General features: G+C 40.6%; 2 protein-coding genes across 2 annotated transcripts; one reads left to right on the forward strand and one right to left on the reverse strand.

Moving 5' to 3' along the window:
- Positions 1 to 413: 413 nt before the first annotated feature.
- On the forward strand, positions 414 to 6,140 carry zmynd12 (zinc finger, MYND-type containing 12). Its single transcript, XM_079466712.1, has 8 exons — positions 414 to 733; positions 1,337 to 1,478; positions 1,571 to 1,742; positions 2,509 to 2,678; positions 2,760 to 2,882; positions 2,951 to 3,032; positions 4,953 to 5,098; positions 5,863 to 6,140. Exons 1-8 carry the CDS (start codon positions 621 to 623, stop codon positions 5,974 to 5,976), a joined length of 1,062 nt encoding a protein of 353 aa, XP_079322838.1. The 5' UTR covers positions 414 to 620; the 3' UTR covers positions 5,977 to 6,140.
- Positions 6,132 to 20,008, reverse strand: rimkla (ribosomal modification protein rimK-like family member A). Its single transcript, XM_079466711.1, has 5 exons — positions 19,161 to 20,008; positions 13,806 to 14,036; positions 10,984 to 11,070; positions 9,623 to 9,826; positions 6,132 to 9,185 (listed from the first exon to the last, which is right to left on the reverse strand). The coding sequence occupies exons 1-5, from the start codon at positions 19,321 to 19,323 to the stop codon at positions 8,653 to 8,655; spliced, it is 1,218 nt and encodes a 405-aa protein (XP_079322837.1). The 5' UTR covers positions 19,324 to 20,008; the 3' UTR covers positions 6,132 to 8,652.
- Positions 20,009 to 20,166: the final 158 nt, after the last annotated feature.

Consider the following 20,166-nt stretch of genomic DNA (forward strand, 5'->3'; position numbering starts at 1 on the left):
CATTCCAATTAATATAAATCAAAGTGCAGTTGGTTTGTTTTGATAAAAGCCATTATAACAATACAGCTGACCAGCACGATAACAAAATAAAAAACATAACTCGGTTTTAAAATAATTCAAAAATTATCTCATTTGGAACCAAACTCTTCATATGTACATGCACATGTCAATTTATTTACGCTGCCCTGTTTAAAAGTGGTTAAAAACATGAAACGACAATTGATTTCACCACGTGGTGGCGCCAAATATTTACGTCAAATATCAAGACTATAGGTGATTTATTGAATCTTCTTAACATTTTAATTCATTGTAGAAAATTAAAACATAACATGAAAAGGAAAATGTAATTAAATACGATTTATTTAAAATACTTTTAAAGATCCGGAAGTCCGGGCTAAGGTCATATCCATGGTAACCATAAACACAAACACGTATTCAGACCTACTCATAATAGCCTACTTCGTTTTCAGACTGTTTATTTATTGCCGATTTAAAACGACATACAATTTATTTTAAATTCGAAATGTGTTGTTACTAGTTATTTTGCTTCCCTGTGGTCGTATTTGTATCCATTTTGTCTCAACGTTGACTAAAAATTGCGGTTTGTAAAGGCATTTAGTATGTCGTCAACCATCAACCCGCTCGCAAATCCCAAAGGAGTAAAGACGCTTTGCGAACTTTGCCAGAAACCTGCAAAACTACAGTGCACAAACTGTCGAGTCACGTATTACTGGTAAGTGTGGAGTTTTTGTTCTGAAACTAACTAGAAAGCTCTTTAGCACTTAAGTGAAATTGAGAATAATTTCCTAAACGAGATTGAATGCGTCATGCCGTTGCGCATACAGACGCCAGGTGGTGCTAATCACACGCACACATTCTTGGCCGTGTTATTGCGGTGATGGAAGGGTTGAGCGAGTTCAAACAGCTGGAGGAGAAATTGTGTGCTGAAGGAAAAGAGTGGCCAGCCATGCGTGCTTTTAACCAACCAAGAAAACTAAATAATATGACTGGGATAAACCTATGTTTTGTGTGCGTTTGCGGGGTTTTCGTTTTCTGTTTAAAGACGCCACAACCCCCGCAACGTACATCGGCGGAATCACTGACAACAATGCAATGTCTGTCTTAAAGTCTTTTTAGCAACAGAATGTTCTTTGACGGGCAGCTCTTAAAGGGCAAGCTACGCTTATTCCAATTCCCCAAGCCTTTACTTCATGCCTGCGCATTTCACTTACCAAAGAATGTTCCACGAATAAAATGCATTTTACTGAGCACACAACTTCTAAGTTTTACTTCAGACGTTAAAAACGTCAACATTTATTTGGGTGTGTGCATATAGTGACCCAGACCATCAGGAGACAGACTGGACCAGTATTCATGAAAAAGTGTGTCCTCTACTGGTGTCTATTCACTCACCTCCACCACGCCACACTTTGCAGGCCGACCGGGAACGTCACCACAGAGAGACCCTGAAGAAACAGGTTCATATTCACTCATTTCAATACAAATTGACCGATTATATAAGTTAACTGCGTGGATGTGTGATTGGTTTGTATTTCTTAACCAACACTAGGAGCAGCTAATAGAGATTGCACATTTAGAGGCACAGAGATGGGTGTCCAAGAAGAGTTTTCACCCTGCGATACCAGCTGCACTTCTGTTCTTGAACTGGGCCATGCGGCTGTACGGATCGCATTCTGTCAAACTGGTTCCAGCTTATCTCCTGCTCGCACAGGCTAACATAGGTGAGACACACAAACAAACACTCCTATCAGCCAACAGATGGACATTATCACACAGCCCGCGAAACAGGAGTTATTTCTTGACTTTAAGCTGGGGAGTATGGCACAGGCATGCAAATGTTTATGAGTCTCTTATTTTCCCATTGGTCTTAGCTGTACTCATTTTAAGGCTCTCCAGAACCCATTAGATACACAGCCGCAAAACGACTTCATAGTTCACCGTCTGAACATATCCTGAGCCTGACAGGCATCAACTTCCTCTCAATAACTTTGCTAAAAGTGAGGCTGGCATCAGTCTCTGTTTACTTTCTGCGGGACGGTCCATTGGTGCGCTGAAGGGGCGGGGCTTGGACATGAACCGAGGGGAGCGACGGCGTTATGTAATTCAGGATGTGATGGATGCAGATGTGCAGACTTCCACAAATAAGAACTGCACGCAAGTTATGTGACTAGTGAGATTTAACCCTGCTGTTGACGGTTTACAACTTTTGGTTGTCAGACTACAGTCGTTCTTGAAGGGACCGTCAGCTCTGTTAAAAAGAAAAACATTGCTGGTCCATCTGCCATTCTACCACTAAACCGCCATAAACCAGTTTGAAAATTCATGGTTATTAGGACATGTATTGTTAAAGCAAATGACCACTGGACATCTTTTTCAAATGATCTTCAAATACCTTGTTGTATAGATTAAGTTCAGACCCTCTCACTGAACTTCAAGTGGTATCACGGACCCTCTCTTCACACAGTGTATGTCTGTTTATTTTTCTAGGTATAGATTCCATGTCCCAGGCTCGAGAGTATCTCACTAAGGCTGAGTGGGCAGTAATGAACACACCAGACTGCAATCCCATTGTCCTTCATCAGCTACATAGATCCCTGGGCTGCCTGCATGCTGCTACAGGAAAATACTCATCTGCTCTCTTTCATTTCTCCAATGACGTAAGTCCTCACGTGTATGGAATATTGTGTGATCGTATGAGTATAATGATGGACCGTGAATTATAAGTTTTTTTTCTGTAGGTGTATTATGCCAGTGAAGTGTTTGGGTTGGACAGCATTGTGACATTTGGAGGATATTTCCTCATGGCCGATGTGTTTCTTAAACAAAACAAGCCTGACGTCACCAGCTCGCTCTACAAAAAGGTAAACACACCTACATCTGCATATATACATTTCTGTAAAATGCTGCTCATCGGGTTGTGTGTGTACAGGTGGCATGTTTCTGGCACACTTACCTGTGTAAGTTGATGGAAGGGATCAGTCAAAGTGGCATACAAGCAGAGGACTGTTTGGGTAAGTGGCTTAGAGGTAGTAAACCTTACTGTCTGAGTTATACATCAACAACGTACAAATACTAACATTAAAAAAGAGGTTCCGTCATGCATCCAGCTTTGCAATTGTTGTTCCATTTCAACTAGATCAAAGTGACCATGTTAGGGAGGTGAGGATAGTCATGTATTCTAATAAAATTTGATTAAAATATGTCTAACTACCTTAATACTGACAATTATTTATTCCTGCTTATTTTTTATATCATTTCTGGATGTAAAATGTCCCATCTGTACAGTTTTTAAGGAACAGTTCACCCAAAGATTCTGTGTGATAAACACAGAGAAAGATATTTGAAAGAATGCTTGTAACCATACAGTGCCACCACAGTAGGACAAATGAAAATGGCAGGCAAACGTGCCCCAGTGCACTTTGATACATCCTTAAAAAAAAAAAATTGTGTTTAACAGAAGAAATACATTTTTCCTACTTTTTTCCAAAGGTTTCCTACTGTGGTAGTCAATGGTGGCCAATTTTCATTTTTGGGTGAACTGTTCCTTTAAAACCAGCCTGTACCCATTTGACTGGGTGTGTATGTCTGTGCATTGTGTGTCTGCTATTCTAAGGTCAGGTACTCTGTGCATGTAAAATCACGTCACCGGTTTGTGTCCCGGGGCAAAATCTGCTTTACTTTACTAAGATCAAGCGTGACATGGCCGCCGGTTTACGTGTGCGCGCCCCTGCCCTAGTTCTCTCTCTCTAAGCCTATTAACCTAAGTTGTGTTTTGGCTAAGTCCTCCAGTGACGTGGCTGGCTTAGCTCAGTGTCCATACCAGCTGTCCAGTGGTCAGTGTGCTTGAGAATGCACTGATCCTTCCGGTTCTCTGGCCTTTTAACTACTGATCCAAGGTCAGTAGACTGACATGGGTTCCACCCTGTGGCCAGCCACATCATGCTATAACTCCTGACCAGATGACTGTAGAGCAGGAAACAGCTCAGCAAGCCCTTCATTCCATGTCCTGGTGTGTGTGTGTGTATGTGACTGCACAGAGAAACAGAAACAAGCATGACCTGATGTGATCCAGGGCCCTGAAGCCAAAGTTTTATTTTAATTTTCTCTGCAGGACAGTCAGACGTGTATTTTTTCATAAATCATCAGCTACCGTGAACTGACATCGAACATCATTTAAATTATGAATCATACTAATTTAAAGCATTAACAAATGTTGAAAAACTATATCGCTCATTCTTAGTTTTATGTAAATGCATTTATTTATGTTAAGATGATAGTTAACCCAAAATCTTTTATTCCGTCATTATTTCCTCACCCTCTTGTCATTTCAAACCTGTATGACTTTCTTTCTTCTGCAGAAAACGAAAGAAGATATTTTGAAGAATGTTGGTAACCAAACAGCGCCAGCACCCATTCACTTCCATTATATGGACACAAAACATATGTGAATGGGTACCGGTTAGCAACATTATTCCAAATATATTTCGTATTCTGCGGGAAGTCATACAGATTTGAAATGACAAGAGGGTGAGTAAATAATGAGAGAATTTTCGTTTTAGGGTGAGTTACCATAACCCTTATTCTAAAGTTTTACCAAAACCACTAAATTGATTATTTTATAAATAACCTTTTTTCCATTTTCTGAAATGTAGGGGCTTTAAACATATACAAGGTATCTGCCCAACAGCAATGATATGAAATATTTGGGACATCGGAGAACGACGCACAAGTGTTTTAAATCATGTAGGGTATTATTCACCGAAGGAAACCTCTTCAGGAGGAATTTTCTTTGGTTTCCTCCAAAAGATCATAGACTGCAGGGTGCACATTTAACAGCCAACAGAGATCAAATGACTTCACTATCTGAACTCTCTGACACTTGTAGAATCCATTACAACAGGAATTGATTACTTTTGTTTGTGTGTGTGTAGGTGAGGTCCAGTGCGTGGAGGTAGATCAGATGTTGAGATGTATTCTAGAGTTTGAGGAACAGTATCAGAAACCACGCTCTGATCAGTCAGCCTTATTGGTTCATTCTCTGGCAATGCTGTGGTTGCTATGCAACAACTACACCAAGGTAAATAAAAACACCATACGGATGTAGCAGTTTAATGATAGTCTACTTAATTAAATTCATACACGTGCTAATACGCATTTAGAGCAGAGTACCTTATTCAACACACACCTCGTGACAGCCATGTGTAACCAAACTTTAGTCACTGTTGCTTAACAACAGTTCAGACCAAAATACAAAACATATAGCAAAAACGAGTCTTAACTTCTTTCCTGACTCTCTCACCCCAGGATAATCTGTCCTCTCTTTACTATCCCAAAAAAGCTGTTATTAATATGTTTAGGTTTTTTATTTTAATGCAGATAAACAAGAGATAGTTCGCCCCAAAATGAAAATTCTCATCATCTACTCACCCTAATGTAATTTCAAACATTGGTCCCCAGTGAATTGCATTGGTTTTGTGTCCATACAATAGAAGAGATTGGAGACCAACGTTTTTTGTTTACCGACTTTCGAATACAAAATATCTTCATTTGTGGTTTGCAGAAGAAAGTCATACAGGTTTGGAATGACAAAAGTGTAAGTAAATGGTGACTGAATTTTCATTTTGGGGTGAATTATCCCTTTAATGACCAAAGCCATAAAAAATGAACAGTCAAGACTGTCCCTCTGATTATAATGGGATTCTCCTTTAGGATTCCCTTAACCTCTGAAATCTTCTGCGCTTATATATATATATATATATGTATACAACATATATGAGCTCATATATTTTGAGATGTGCAATGGCATTTGTAAAATACATTAATAGGTATTGGTCTGTGTAGGCCCTGGAATATGGAAAGAAGGCTGAGGTGTTGATTCAGGGGTCGAGTGAGCAGAACAGTATGAGAGAATCCATCCAGAATCTCCTGCATTATGTTGAAAAACATTTGCAATAAAACTTCCCTCTAAATCACACCACACAGATCTATCATAACACTTGAAATATCACATTAATGTATTATCATGCCATGTTAAATCATTTCATGTTAGATATTGACAGTAGATCTGCTTGTCTGCGAGCTGTGATGTGAAATAAATCTGAACACATTTTCATATTCTGGACATTTGTAAAATGTCTTTATTGTTGTTGTTAATGTTATTTTTACGTCATAACACATAACATCAATGTTAGCGTTCTATCACTAAGTTCTTGTTTTAAATTATACAACATTGCTTGGTTTTTGGCATTCAGGTTCCACAAAAAAACAACAAAAAAAACAAGGAAGCGATAAAATGAACACACGGATACTCAAAACATTTCCCTTTTTCATAGCAGAGGGCAGAGTGGTCATAAGGAGCAACTTTTGGTTTGTTTTTACTTTTGTCACGTCAATGGCCAATGAGTAAAATTGTTATCTCCATATATGGTGGTACCTTATTGATAAAAAATGATCAAAACTTTACTGTGGTAGAACTATGACCACATTTTAACACTCAGTTCTGTCCTCATAGGAGTTTCATCTCCAATCTAAATTCATTTTGCACTTAAAAATGTTGTGATCACAGATTTGATATTAAACATGGGGAAGAACAGTTCTACTTAAAGATTCAGAGCGTTTAAGAGTCTGACAGCCATAGTGTGTGCTATACCGAACACTGCAGTGTCAGAATTTACAGGGACACTCGTATTTGTGTGGGATGAGGTGAAGGGAGCACATCTCTGGTTGCATGGAATGATGAAACATCACACACAAAACAGCAAATCACAACACTTGAGAGGGTGGCGAGAAGTGTGTGTCTGTGTGTGTGCACATTTCAGGTGGTAAACGTCTCTTCAATAAAACTTGCATTCAAACCAGTTTTTACTTTTTCCAAAAATGCTAAATTATAAATGAGGAAAAGACAACTGAACTTTAAATATAAAACAAACAAGAACAGAGTGCATGTAACCATCAGGTCCCACAGGATGCATTTAATTAAAATTTTTGTACTTTTGTTTATTGATACACATAGGCAGGACTGGATAGCATGAATGTCACATTTCCAAGGTGAGGAATTTGATCAAGGCTGCTTCCCTGAGTTAGCTGTAAATGTAAATCTAATTTGAGTCAATGTGAACCCAGTGTTGCACACCCTATTTTGATTCAGAATTAAAACCAGTGTGAATCCCCTTGTTATTGTTCTAAACACTTTGACTACCATTTTAAACCATTCTGAGCTGGCGTGGATCATGAGTTTGGTCCATGGTGAACATGAGGTTTATCGTTATATGCCGTCCATGTTAAGACTTAACGCTATCTCAAATGTACTAGCAAATGTGCCAAAACTGATTTGATCTATATTTTTGGATTTCTGGTGTAATTTCCAGAAAAATAAATCTGTTGCTTACAGATAAAGCTTTTTAAGAATAAGTAAACAGGACTGGTTTTTAATCCACTGGGCTGAATTAAGAGAAGTTGTAGCACCCATTCGAGTTCACACTAGTTTTATTGTTGCAATATTGTTGTACAAACAAATCCTTGAAGACAAATTGCTTATTCTTAATCAGCGTTTAGTGTTGGCAAATGTTCAGCCCTTGTGGTAAAAACATTAAGTATTTAAAATCTACTTTCTCTATTGCTATGCAACTCGCCGTTCAGATTAAGATGTGGGAGCAATTTGCCTTTGGTGAGGCAAACATGCAGATTGACGGTCATTGGCAGATTTGAATACCTAACATTGGAAAATGAATTTGTACATCACATTGCCTAAAGTAAGATTAATGGGAGAACACAGAGTGCTTTAACCAGTTCAAAATGGTGGACAACAGGGTTTTTAAAATGGCCGCCTCATTTACAGAATTACGAAGCAAGAGATGCAAATGACAATAGATCAGGTGCCACATCCTCACGTATACATTAAAAAGGTCATACAAAACCGATCCCTAAATCAGTTTTCACGCTAGTCTGATCAGCAGTAATTCATTAACTACAGGTAGCCATTGCAACAGCCTAAAATACTCATTCATGCTTTAAAATAGATAACGGGGTCTAATTGCAATCGGGAGAGAATAAATGCAGCTTTCCAGTTTCAGTTTTGCTATACTTTTACATTTCTGTATACGGGGTGCTGCATGCCAACAAGCAGTTAAATGTGGGTCAATTTCTCACTCGCCCACATACATAATGCATTATACCTTTAGCCGGCCTTCACCAAAGGGTTTGTAACAGACAAAATTCATTCACTCTATAATACAGATTTTAATATGTCCTTGAGCGTGTGTGTGTGTGTGTGTGTGTGTCCTAACCCAAAGGAATCCAGTTGGAAGGTAACTGAGAGATAGTTACATTTGGGATTCTGGTCCCATTAAACCGCTCTACACTGCATGCACCCTCATATTACAGTGGCAACCCCATATTTAGCTGGTGGACTACAGCCAAGCTGGAGTGTACACGATCTTGTGTGCTTCCAAACTGCACTGTATGATTCTATAGTCTGTCAATGTTGGAGAAACATCAGGGGAGCAGCCTCAGGGGTTTACAGGGAGGGTTAGTTTGATTACATGTGTGCATCTGTATGTATAATGTCCGTTTCAGTATGTGTGTCGCGCTCTTCAATGTATGTGTATGCATGTGCGTGGCTGGGATACCAGCTCACTCAGTCAACAGTTTAATCTCACTCGCCAGAAGAGAGTTGATATTGTAGGCTGGGTCAGCAGCGACAGGTGCGGGGCCCGTTTCGGTTAGATCCGCCTCGCTCTCGCTGGAGGTGGAGCTTGTGCTCATCGTGGAGACCCCGTCAGGGATGGCACAGGTGGTGCCGGGAGGGCAGATCTCGTTGGGGATGCACACCTCGGTAGGGATTATGACCTCGGTGGGAATGCACACCTCTGGCTCGCTGCTGGTTTCGCTGGTGCTGGAGACCACGGAGAGGAGCGACATCTTCCTGCTGAGCCGGTTTGGCAGCAGGGAGAGGGCGTAGTCGGCCACGATGCCCGCCACATCCATTCCGCACGCCTGGTCGAACGCGATGAAGCCCACGTTGGCATTGGCCTCGCACATCACAAAGGAGCCATCGTTTAGCTGTAGTAAGTCGATTCCACATACATCCATCCCCAAAATATTGCACACCTGGACAGCTAGCTGCTTTCCCTGCTCGCTGAGGGGACACATCATTCCCACGCCACCTTAAGAAAGAGAACAAGTGTTGAGCTGGGAATCTTTTTTGGTAGTTTCCGTAGGATGCCGCAGGAAAGAAAGCTTGTGATATGCAAGTCACTTTGCATGAATGTGCTAAACAAATAATTAGCATCAATTTATATCAAATTAGTAAATACTTTTATGAAAAGAGAAAGTGCCATCATCTCATTTACTGGGATGAAGCCAGCAAAAAAGTCAGTTACCTACATACATTTTTCTGTCTGATATGCCACAATTACAAACGGACATATTTTATTATTTTAATCACAAAATTGATTAAGTCTTGCTTAGTGTTTGGCAGTTACAAACTATTTTTTTTGTTTATTTTATGTATTACCAAACAATTTCAGTCATAATAAAACAACAGCTCTGAGTGGGATCTCCATATAATTCTGGTACATTATTTAGTTTTATACAACCATACCCAGCGAACAATTGCTCTGCATGCGCCCGTCGGTAGAGCAGCGCAACATGGATCCGATCACTCTACCCCCCACCAGAACCACTCGCACATCTCGTCCATGGCTTTCTTTAACATACTCCTGAAACAAGTACGGGGCGTCATGACGAATCAGGTGACACAGGTCTGATAGATGGTGCTTGTCCCGGGCCAAAAACACAGCTTTACCTGTTCAGATCAAAACAGAGCGCAAAACTTTAACTTCATACAAGTGCTGTACTTATTGCTCATGGAAAACTGGGTGAAAATGTAATCTGGATCAATTCTAACGTCAGAGCGGGCAAGTCCAGTGATTTTCTTTTGTTGCGTATCCTTCATAAAAGGAAACCGCATAAAAACCCTGACACCTTCTAGAGAAACGAGTTGGGTGCCTCGCTCAAGGGCTCTAAGGTGACAAAGCAGGGGCGTGATCTGAGTAAACCTACCGGTGTTTAGCCATTCTGCTACCACACATTATTCCCCATAGGAGACATTTCAAATATGTCACAGCCTGCCAAAGGTCAACACCGCTTATGTAATAGTTTAAATAATTGCATACCTTTTAGACCTAAGTTCACTCAAACGACCAGGGTTCTCACACTAACATATTTTCATAAGTTACACTCATTTGTCATCAATGGATTGGATTTTAAATAATTCAAGTCTTCTAAGGGCAGCTAATTAAACATTTTAGAGTCAGGCATAACATGCAAAACATTTAAATAAAAAATTAATTGACCTTTCAAAGCTGGTAAATGACCTTTTCAGTTGTTTCGTAAGTACAAAATCTTCACATATTCAACAAACCAGCTCACAACGATTCCCTGAAAAAGATCTTGACAAGGAAGAACCTACACAACAGAATTCTGAAACAGCTTAGTCTCTGTGAGCACCTGCCGCAGAATAATCCACGACTGATAAATTCATAAATCATGATATTTAAAGCATCATAACTTTGATCAGATATTGCCACTGGTCTTAATCTTGCAAAGCCGACAACTGCTCTGCGCAACTTTGAGAACCTGTCAATTCTCTAAAATAACAGTATTTTAAACTGATGCATGCCAGCAAACAGACCACATATTGCTTGAGCGCAGGACAAAGGCCCTCCCCAAGCACTGAGCGGGAAAAGAACGGCAGTCTTTGTTTCTGAGGTTAAAAGGGGAGAGCGTTTCCGAGCTTCTCGGTTTCTTTATCCTGAGATTCATCGTGCTGTGTAACTTCTTTATTGAGGCACAACATGTGAGCCTGTAGACATAAATTCTACATTTGGGTAAATGTGCTGCTATCTTCCCCCCCCAAAGGACCCCTTATGAACACCAGCTGTTCTGGGATCAGTGCTTTACCTCTATGTCCACGAGCATTCTTCACCACCACAGGGTAACCCAGCGGCTCAGCTTCATCGATCATCTTGCGGAAGTTGTCATGTCCCCCTGGAGATGTACAAACAGTATGTGAATACAGGGCTCTAGACTAACATTTCAGAGAGGTGGCACTGGTTACACTAAAGCCAAGCTGACACTACGGGACCGCGAGACTACTTGAATTGCTATGGCGCTTACACCACACAAAAGTTGTGTCATCCTTCATCTTGTTGTAGCAGCAAGCACACTACACAACGCAGACAAAGTGCGCTAACAACAAGACCTTGGTCAAGGAGTAGATGCGGCCAACAGCGAAAACACCTCCCACATCACGCTAACTTCTAGTTTGATGGTGGATGGCAAAGGAGTTGTTGGTGCGTTAACGCCATCCACTGGAACGAAACACTCAGTGAGTGTTGTGGGCCTGTCCTTTCATTTTGATGAACATTAAAAACAGATCTTTATTATGCTGTAGCCCCTTTAAAGGGATAGTTCACCCAAAAAGAAACATTCTGTCATTTACTCAACCTCAAGATTGTTTCAAACCTATTTACATTTATTTGTTCCGTTGAACATAAAGGAAGATATTTGGAGAATGTCAATAACCAAACGAATCTCTATGGGAGTCAATGGGGGATGAGAAATGTTTGGAACGACCTGAGGGTGAGTAAATGACAACATTCATTTTTGGGTGAACCGTCTTTAAGAGCTAGTATACGAATTTACGGATCTATATTGTGAGACATGCGTTTTGCACACATTAAACAAACTACTGCACGGCTCCTTGCTAATATGGGAATTTTGATGCAATTTTGTGTTCATGTGTCCGTTTAAGAGTAAGACGACGTGAAAGAACTCAGTTTAGTAGTTACTCTAGTAGAGACTCTCTGGAATACACTTGTTTAAACACGTTTTCTGCATACAATAGACGCAACAATTTGCTATCGTTGCCGTTTTGTATCTTAGTCGGGGAAATTCTTGTATTCGGCAGGCAAAACATATGTATTTTGGCTCCGCTCTGTCGGCCCTTTCGCTTCATCATCAATAGCATTAAATGCGTCTCTCATTGGCTCTGCACCCACGTATATGACATCTTAGAGGGGCGGGGCCGCCGATAAGTTATTGGCTGAAGAAAGGGAGACGAATTGGAATGACAGGATGACTGGTGCATTAAATCTATATAACAAAAAATGTATATTGAAGATCAGTTTGGCAGTGGCACCGGTGCAACATATTTGCCGGAAGAATAGCCGCAAAATGCGACTATTTAGTCACAGTGAACTTAATTGTGAAATTTACTTGTGTGAGATTCCTAAGTGAGATGCAAAACAGCTCTAATGAAACAACCGACAATGAGACATTTTATATCCACATGAGAAGCGCAGCCATGCTGACAATTTTTGTTGCCATGCACGTCTCCCGATTCCTGATCTGCAATCTGTCCAACTTTGTGACCAGATTCTCAAGGTTAATGGCTCCAAGATGTGTTAGGAAAATGTTTTTCTGATGACACATGATGGCCACATGTAACCGAATAGCAGCCAAGAAAACCAAAAGAAAAAGCATGAGAAATAAAAGGTTTAAGCACAAATAGTATGTGCTTCTCAAAAGAAAATGGCTCTTGATCGATGCAGTATCAACAGAGCTGAGCCGTAGCTTTGGATGGGAGGGGCACAGAGTGGGGGAGAGTGAGCGAGCAAAAGAGAATGCAGGGTATGTAAAGGAGGCCTCTGCCAGGAACACATCACTACAGCAGCTTTACCTGCTGTTATACATCCCACACCCCCTCTCTAAATGATCATGTTTAGCTTCTATAGACAGTCATGAGGGCTTTCCCTTTCATTCTCCAAACAGCAGCCATTTAAACTAACAACAGTCTGAATGAATGAGAAATATACACACGTTCACATAGAGGTGCAGTTAAAACAAATAACAGATGTAACAGTGTGAACATTTCAGATCACGGGTATAGTGGACAAACATTATCACGGTTATCAATATCATCATTAACATGTAGTTTTATTATCATGTACTCGCGATGTCCAAAAAGTTCTGATGTAAGCCAAATGTAATATTGAGTTAACCTGTTATTGTACTTTTTTAGGTTTACATTAAATCAATAACTTTAATATTAGTCATAGCACGTTGGGAAATAGGGTGTACTTAAGAACCCAGGACCCAGCTCATAACAGCGCTCATAGCAGAAGAAACAAGCTCAACGGAGCTCGTATAACATCAACTCGTATAACATCAATTAATGAAAAATGAATAGAAATGATGTATGTATAAAAAATATGACGTAAACGTTTTTTGATTGAAGTCTTAATTAGTGAAGCACTGTCATCACAAACTCACAGGAGCAGATGTGAATAAATAGCTATGTCTCGCATTATTTAGTTCTGAATGTCAATACTCTGCCACAGTCTAATTAATGAATGGGAAACACTGAACTATAGTCTGTATCACTTGCATCTCCCTGAACCACAGGATGAGGGTTCACAGCAACAGGTTCCCATTCCCAATGCAAACGCCACACGTAGAATCAACTCCAGATCGTTAACACGCTTGATTTATGAAGAAATTATTTAGGGAAAGGCCCATACCTGTGAATAAAACAGCTTTTGAAACGACTGTCCAATTACTTTTGGTCCCTTGAAAAAAGGGAGCGCAACATATTAAAGAGCTGTAATTTCTAAAGCCTTCAGCTAATCTGGATTTGAATACACTCTAAATAAAAGCTGTGAGTGTACACTTAAACATACATACATGTTTTTGATTAAAAGACTAATGATTTCAGTTCTTACCATACGAATACGTGTCCGGCAAAGGGACTCCGTGGCCGGCGAGCTCCTGGAAGGTCCAGAACTTATTAACGCAGTTAAGGATTGCTTGTGACCGGTTGACCAGACGGCAGCCCAACTTCTCCAGGTGACGCAGAACAGTAATGTCACTGTCCGACTGGACCCACGGGGTCGGAACACGCACCACAGCAACTTGTGGGTACGAGGTCACGTTCTCCTGGCCGACCCGCAGACCTGAGAGAAACAAAAATATGAGTATATCATACAGCAGCGATACGCAACAGGCAGTTCGAGGGCCAATAAGGGCCCGCCATCAATAATATCTTGTCTGTGCCAGCAGCACCATTTTGATTATTTTGCCTGCAGCTGGTTCTGAAATGGATGTCACGATCACGATTTTAGTGAATTTGCCTTCAAAATAAAAGAGAAAGCAATTTGCAGTTTTTCATTTGAAACATTCTGTAAGATATTCAAAGGAGTCTGTCGATCGCTAGACACCCCACGTTTCATGATGGTTAATTTAGAAGTGTATGAACAAACTGACAGTGAAGGATTTAAATTTTTGTCTATAACGCAGGGCCTCAGCACCAACAAGAGACCAGTAACAAAGCAAATTCAGCTTCCCTTTTTTTTAAGGTGCCATGATTGGTCTCGTGGTGCTGTCTAATATAATATTCTTTGCAAACAGCGATAACTTCCTTGCAGATAAGACACACCGGCTTTGCATTCACAAAACTAGGTAAGTTGAATGCATAGTTGTCTTTCCATTCCTTTTTGTGTGCACTATTTTCGCTGTCAACTTTCCTCTTTGGACTCTTTGATAGTGCCATTTTCTCTCACCATCTAGCTGGCTTAAATGTTAACATCACTCTGTACAAGACGTAATAGCATACCACCAGCAGGCAAAAAGAGAGTAGTATGTGAGGAGTGTAAAAAATAGGCTGCGTTAAATAATTATAAAACTTTTCTGTAATTGTATATAATAACTATGTTTTTAAAAATAGGCTATTCTAGTTGCAATTTTCATCCGTAAATTTATTAAATTATCCTTTGACTATGTTCTGGCCCAAATTTGTTTTTTGCCTCGATGACAAACTTACTTGCCGACCCCAGTGTTCAGTCAGTTCTGTGACAATTGTGTAATCAGTACAGCGTGTGTGTTTTATTCAGTGCAGTATTATGTAGAGTACGCCCAAATATCAAAGTAACGAATGAGAGTCAGCCTTTTGTTTGGACTAAAGACTGGCTCAAAACAAACTTGGCATTTGACGGATGTACTGGCCTTTGGTTCACAAAACACACATCATATCCATAATACTAAATAGCTGAGATCAAGCAGTTACACATCGCTGCAGAAGGTCTCCTGCTTCGTCTCTGTACTGCGATGTTCATGCTGACCCACTAACCTAGTTTGCACTGCTGTTTTGAATCAGGATTTCACTTAAGATATATGCTCAATTAAACACTAGCCTTAAAAGTAAATGAGTAAACTCTAAAACCAGTTTGAATTGGAATTCTAGACTTGACTGTGAATTTACACACGAGGGGTTACTTGCACGGTGAAGGTTCGATCTCTCGCATTTCATATTATCTTATACATGTAAATAAGCAAGCAAATTTGTTTAAATGGAACAAACAACAGAAGAAATTGAGAGGATTTCCGAGGTGATTGCATAACGTGACGCACGTGTTTTTTTATTTTTAAAGGAATGGCAAGAGATAACAGGAAGTGCAAGAGGGAGAAGACATGAGAACAAGAGACAAAACAAAAACGCGTCACAGAATCTCATGTATCTCTCCCTCTCTCTCTATTTCTCCGCCATCTTAGGATGGAGCAAAACACACAAACCACGACTCAGCATCTTCACTAGCAACTGCTTCATCAGCACTGCCTCTTCCTCTCATGGATCAAAAAGAAAGCTTTAAATGAAAAGCCAGAAGCGGCTTCCAATACATGCAGTTAACGCAGCACAACATTAAAGCATTTTACATGTTATTTTAAAATTACCATAGTTTTAAATGCGCTAAATGTATTGTATTCTGCCTAAAAGGGTACAACAATAATTTATGTTGCCAACCATTTAGAGACCACAGCTGTTCATAGACGCTACCTTCTGTGGAACTTAAAGGGATGGTTTACCGTTTTTTATGTATCTTTACATTTAAGCATTTGGCAGACACTTTTATCCAAAGCGACTTACATAGCATTATCCTATACATTTTACATAGGTACCTGCAATCCCCTCGGATCGAAGCTACAGCCTTGAGTTGTTAACACAATGCTCTTACCACTGAGCTACAAGAAACCTTTATTAAATAAAACAAAAGATAAGTCAATGTGGCCCCAAGTTGTTGCATTACCAACGTTCTTCAAAATATATTTTTTTGTGTTCTGCCGAAGGAAGAAAGTCATACAAGTTTGGGATGACATGAGGGTGAGTAAATGATGAAATTTCTTTTTTTGGGTGAACTGTCCTTTTAACACTGTACAAAGCAGCCTCTTTTCACATAAATATTACAAAGAAATGAGTAAACTAATTACTCTGTCAAAATCTGTAGTTAACACGAATGTTCTCTCAAGTGATGATTTTTACAGTCAAGGGTAACAGTTTAACATTATTATTATTGTTCCAATCTAAGGAAATAGTACACGGCTTCATATAAGACTGAGGGCCAACTGTCTGACATTCAATCAGGTCTAACCGATTTCCTGAGGAAATGACAGACATACATACATTCACTACAGTACACAGAACAGGCCTGAAAACTGCTCTTATTACTAACACACGTGCATGTGTCAGAGTGCATTCTTGTTTGATTTCAATCGTTTGAAGTCCATGAAAACCGCAAAAAATAAATAAACCATTGAATATTTTCAGCTTGAACTTGCCTGAAGCAAGTAAATGAACCTACAGCCTCAGAACAAATACTACACATGCAGTCCATCTTCCTCACTTCCTTCGTGTCAATTCTGCTGCAGCTGTTTCGTTTTAAGAAACGTGACCGTCACACGTGTACACCAGCTAGATCTTTAGGGTAACCTATTGTCCTGTGTTAAATGCGATTAAACCTACTTTTGATGTATTCTGTAACGTTGAGGTTTTAGATACAAGTAGCAAACTAGACAAATCAAACATGAGGTAAATAAACCCCATTAACTCACACTGCAGTGTTTGGCTCCTATCCCGTGTTTTTTATCTGCAGGCTTGTAAAATGTTCTGATCTAGGCTCAGCACTGTGCAGCAAACGCTTAGATTATCACTTATCACAAATCACAGTGGTGTCAATTAAACAGAGAATCAGTAGCAGCACAGGAGTCGTATTATCTTCAGCCTAACAAGTGAATTATACCCATTCCATCAGATAAGGAAAGGTAATGGCATGTAATCACCATACAAAGCTCTATTTTCTTTAATTTACGACCGTCCAAACATTACTATACCATAAACGGTCAGTTGAATGCAGACATTTGCACTTTCATTTTTTTAAACTCGTTTGCAATTTGTGCACGTGTGAGACGGTAAATTGGTGTTACATTTCTCATCATTTAGCGGAATGGACACTAGGCTAGATGTCAAAAAGTAACACTAAACATTGCTTGATGATTTGATTCCTGTGTGTGGTGAAACACACACCGTACATGGTACAACCCAAAGTACTCTATTGCATCACTTGACAACACGTCTACAATTAAATGTGTTTGAATTGTAAATAAATCATGACAAAGGCAAAATAACAGTGTTTTACTGACGCAAACGGTCTATGAAAATCTTGAGTGGATCTTAACGCAGTGTTGCGAGAACTTCTCTCCTCATGTCATGACTATGTGCTGAACCCACTCGGTGTCTCATATTGATGAAGTAACTCAGCAGAATGTTAGGATCTCAGGAGGGGGGGTTAAATCCCAGGGCTGACTTACTGTCCACCATCTAATTGGATACAGGCAAGCAGATCTCACACACAACCTGCTGCAGTTGTGATGCCGTCATTCATGTTCTTCACACAGCAGTCTACCTTTCCATTACATTTTTTAATTTGTGTACTGTATCGAATATTTTACTATTATATTTCAAAATTGTGGCAGGCACATTTATCCTTTTTAAATTACCGTGCATATAGATGTAAATTGTACCAGTCTGTGCATTAACCTTTAGGTCTGGCTTTGCTGACCAGTTGAAGGAACGTGCATCTGTGTGCCTTTGCTTATCTTGTCTGTTCTGGTTCTCAAGTTGGACTACTTGTCCAACACGTTGGAGACATGACATGGCTTAACTTAAAGCTGCTGATTCAAAGCAGAAATGCACTGGTGCATAGCCACTCCCTTTACCTCAGGCCCATGTGAAATGCAGTGTCCCGCTCACCATCTGTCCCCCTTCACCTCTCCCCAAATAAAAGGCTGTACCCCCAAGACAAGATCCAAAACTGCCCCACCCACCCCAATGTCAAAATTTCTTAAGAACCTTCCCAAATCTGAATTTGCATACACATTTTTAAAGTTGGCATTGTTTGTTACTTGATATTGATGTAATCATGCAGACTTTCTCAGGTAAAACGGTGTTTTAATTGTTAACATTAATGAATCCATGACTACAAGGCCCCGTATTTAAATGAGAGCACATTGGAGCATAAACATCAAGTTCGTTCGACAATCTTCAACGGGATCGTGACAGTATTACATCAGTGTTCGTCCTAAACATGATCAAATAAACCTATTCTGACGATACTGGTGTTTCAGAGGAGGTTAGCACGTGACAAATTGGTTATTTCGATTAAAGCCCTTTGTGGAGTCTCGCGCGAATGCGTCACCACGAATTTAATTAATTATTTTTAATAAACCTCATAGACTAGGAGAATAAAAACAAAAACGGACAGAAATGTTCACTTAACAATCGCCGGTGAAAGTATAAACAGCTGAATAGCTGCTCTTTGTGAGCGTCGCGCCATCTGCCCTCTCTATGCTTTATGTTGATAATGAACGCGCTCGATCCCGCACACTCGTGACTGTTCAGCCTTTCGCGCGCATGTGCTGCAACAATAAACCGCCATGTAATGCATTAAGGACAGATATGTTGTATTATACAACGATAAAGAATAAAAACGATTGTGTTTGTTGGAATGGCTTAAAGTGGGTAAGGTGGTCACCCACACGTATAAATACACAAACACAACAGTGATGCACATCCGCTCAATGCAAGCGCCCAAAGTAACCACGCTGATCAGATATTTAACAAATAAAACTGTTAGAAAACCCCAGACGAAGGAAGAAAACATATAACGTTAGTTAAATAGGGGATATATATGTGTGTGTGTGATACATATCTGTATGCATGTTAATGAACGTATGTGTTTGGTATTTACCGAGCTGTCCGTCCGTGATGGTCAGAACGATCTCATCCATCAGAAGATAGCGGAATTCGACATCGTCCTCGACGCAGCGCTCCTTCAAGGCTCGCAGGATCTGAACCTGCGGGTATTCCTGGCTGATTCGCCGGTCTGTGACAAACCACACCCGGGAGCACATGTTGTGGAGCTAGAAGTGCTACACTTAGGGTCGCTGCGACGAGGACACGAAACTAAAGCCACACAAAGAGCTGAAGCAGCGTTACACCTTTTTAAAGGTCCAGTCTAACCAGATCTAAGGTCTCTCAAAAAAAATCCGACTGAAGACACCGAAGATAAAAATTTCGCTAACACGCGGTGAGAGGCTACGGTTTTGCCTCCCAGACAACCCAAATGATAATACCGAGGTCCCCCGCCGAGGGGCAATAGTAACTGCCCCCAACACGGGAGATCAGAAGCCTCACTAATGAGCTCGACTTTTAACTCTCACCGCTATTCAGACTTTAACGATAACACGGAAAACCGTAACCAGATAAAAAAAAAAGGCGGATGAGAGGCTGGATGTTCTGACGAGTGATGCCTCTGCTGGTCTCCGTTGCTCGCGCCGCTCTCAATCCAACGCCTCGGCTTTTCCAGCACGCGCTTCGCGTTTACAACTATTTCCCTCGCGCTTATGCATGGCTCGCAGGGACCAATGGGAAGGAAGGACTCGTCCTCACATCGACCAATAACCGACCAGGGTCCTCATCGCGGCAGCTGTTGGAGCCAATCCGATGAGAGAACTAGAGGAGGCTCGAGAGGTCTGCAGAAGCCAATTGTAAATGTGGGGAAGGAGGAAGAGGGGGAGGGGTGACGTTTGGGCGCGTGCTCGTGCCCGGCTGCGTTTTTTTTTGTGTGTGCGCGTGGCAGGAATTGCAGCAAGAGAAAAGGGGAGGGAGTCTACGAGGGCGCGCAGTGCTCCCGAACCGGTTCATACCGGGCGCGGTGAGGTTTGGTTTGGTTTAGTTTGGATACCAACGCCTCT

This window comes from Barbatula barbatula (genome assembly GCF_947034865.1).
Source record: "Barbatula barbatula genome assembly, chromosome: 11".
NCBI classification, from domain to species: Eukaryota; Metazoa; Chordata; class Actinopteri; order Cypriniformes; family Nemacheilidae; genus Barbatula; species Barbatula barbatula.

Coding starts and splice junctions, on each gene's coding strand:
- zmynd12 (XM_079466712.1), top strand. CDS start 621: ATGTCGTCAACCATCAACCCGCTCGCAAATCCCAAAGGAGTAAAGACG. Junction 734..1,336: donor TGTCGAGTCACGTATTACTG/GTAAGTGTGGAG, acceptor GTGTGCATATAG/TGACCCAGACCATCAGGAGA. Junction 3,033..4,952: donor ACAAGCAGAGGACTGTTTGG/GTAAGTGGCTTA, acceptor GTGTGTGTGTAG/GTGAGGTCCAGTGCGTGGAG.
- rimkla (XM_079466711.1), bottom strand. CDS start 19,323: ATGTGCTCCCGGGTGTGGTTTGTCACAGACCGGCGAATCAGCCAGGAA. Junction 14,037..19,160: donor CATCACGGACGGACAGCTCG/GTAAATACCAAA, acceptor TGTTTCTCTCAG/GTCTGCGGGTCGGCCAGGAG. Junction 9,827..10,983: donor GAATGCTCGTGGACATAGAG/GTAAAGCACTGA, acceptor TGATCTGAACAG/GTAAAGCTGTGTTTTTGGCC.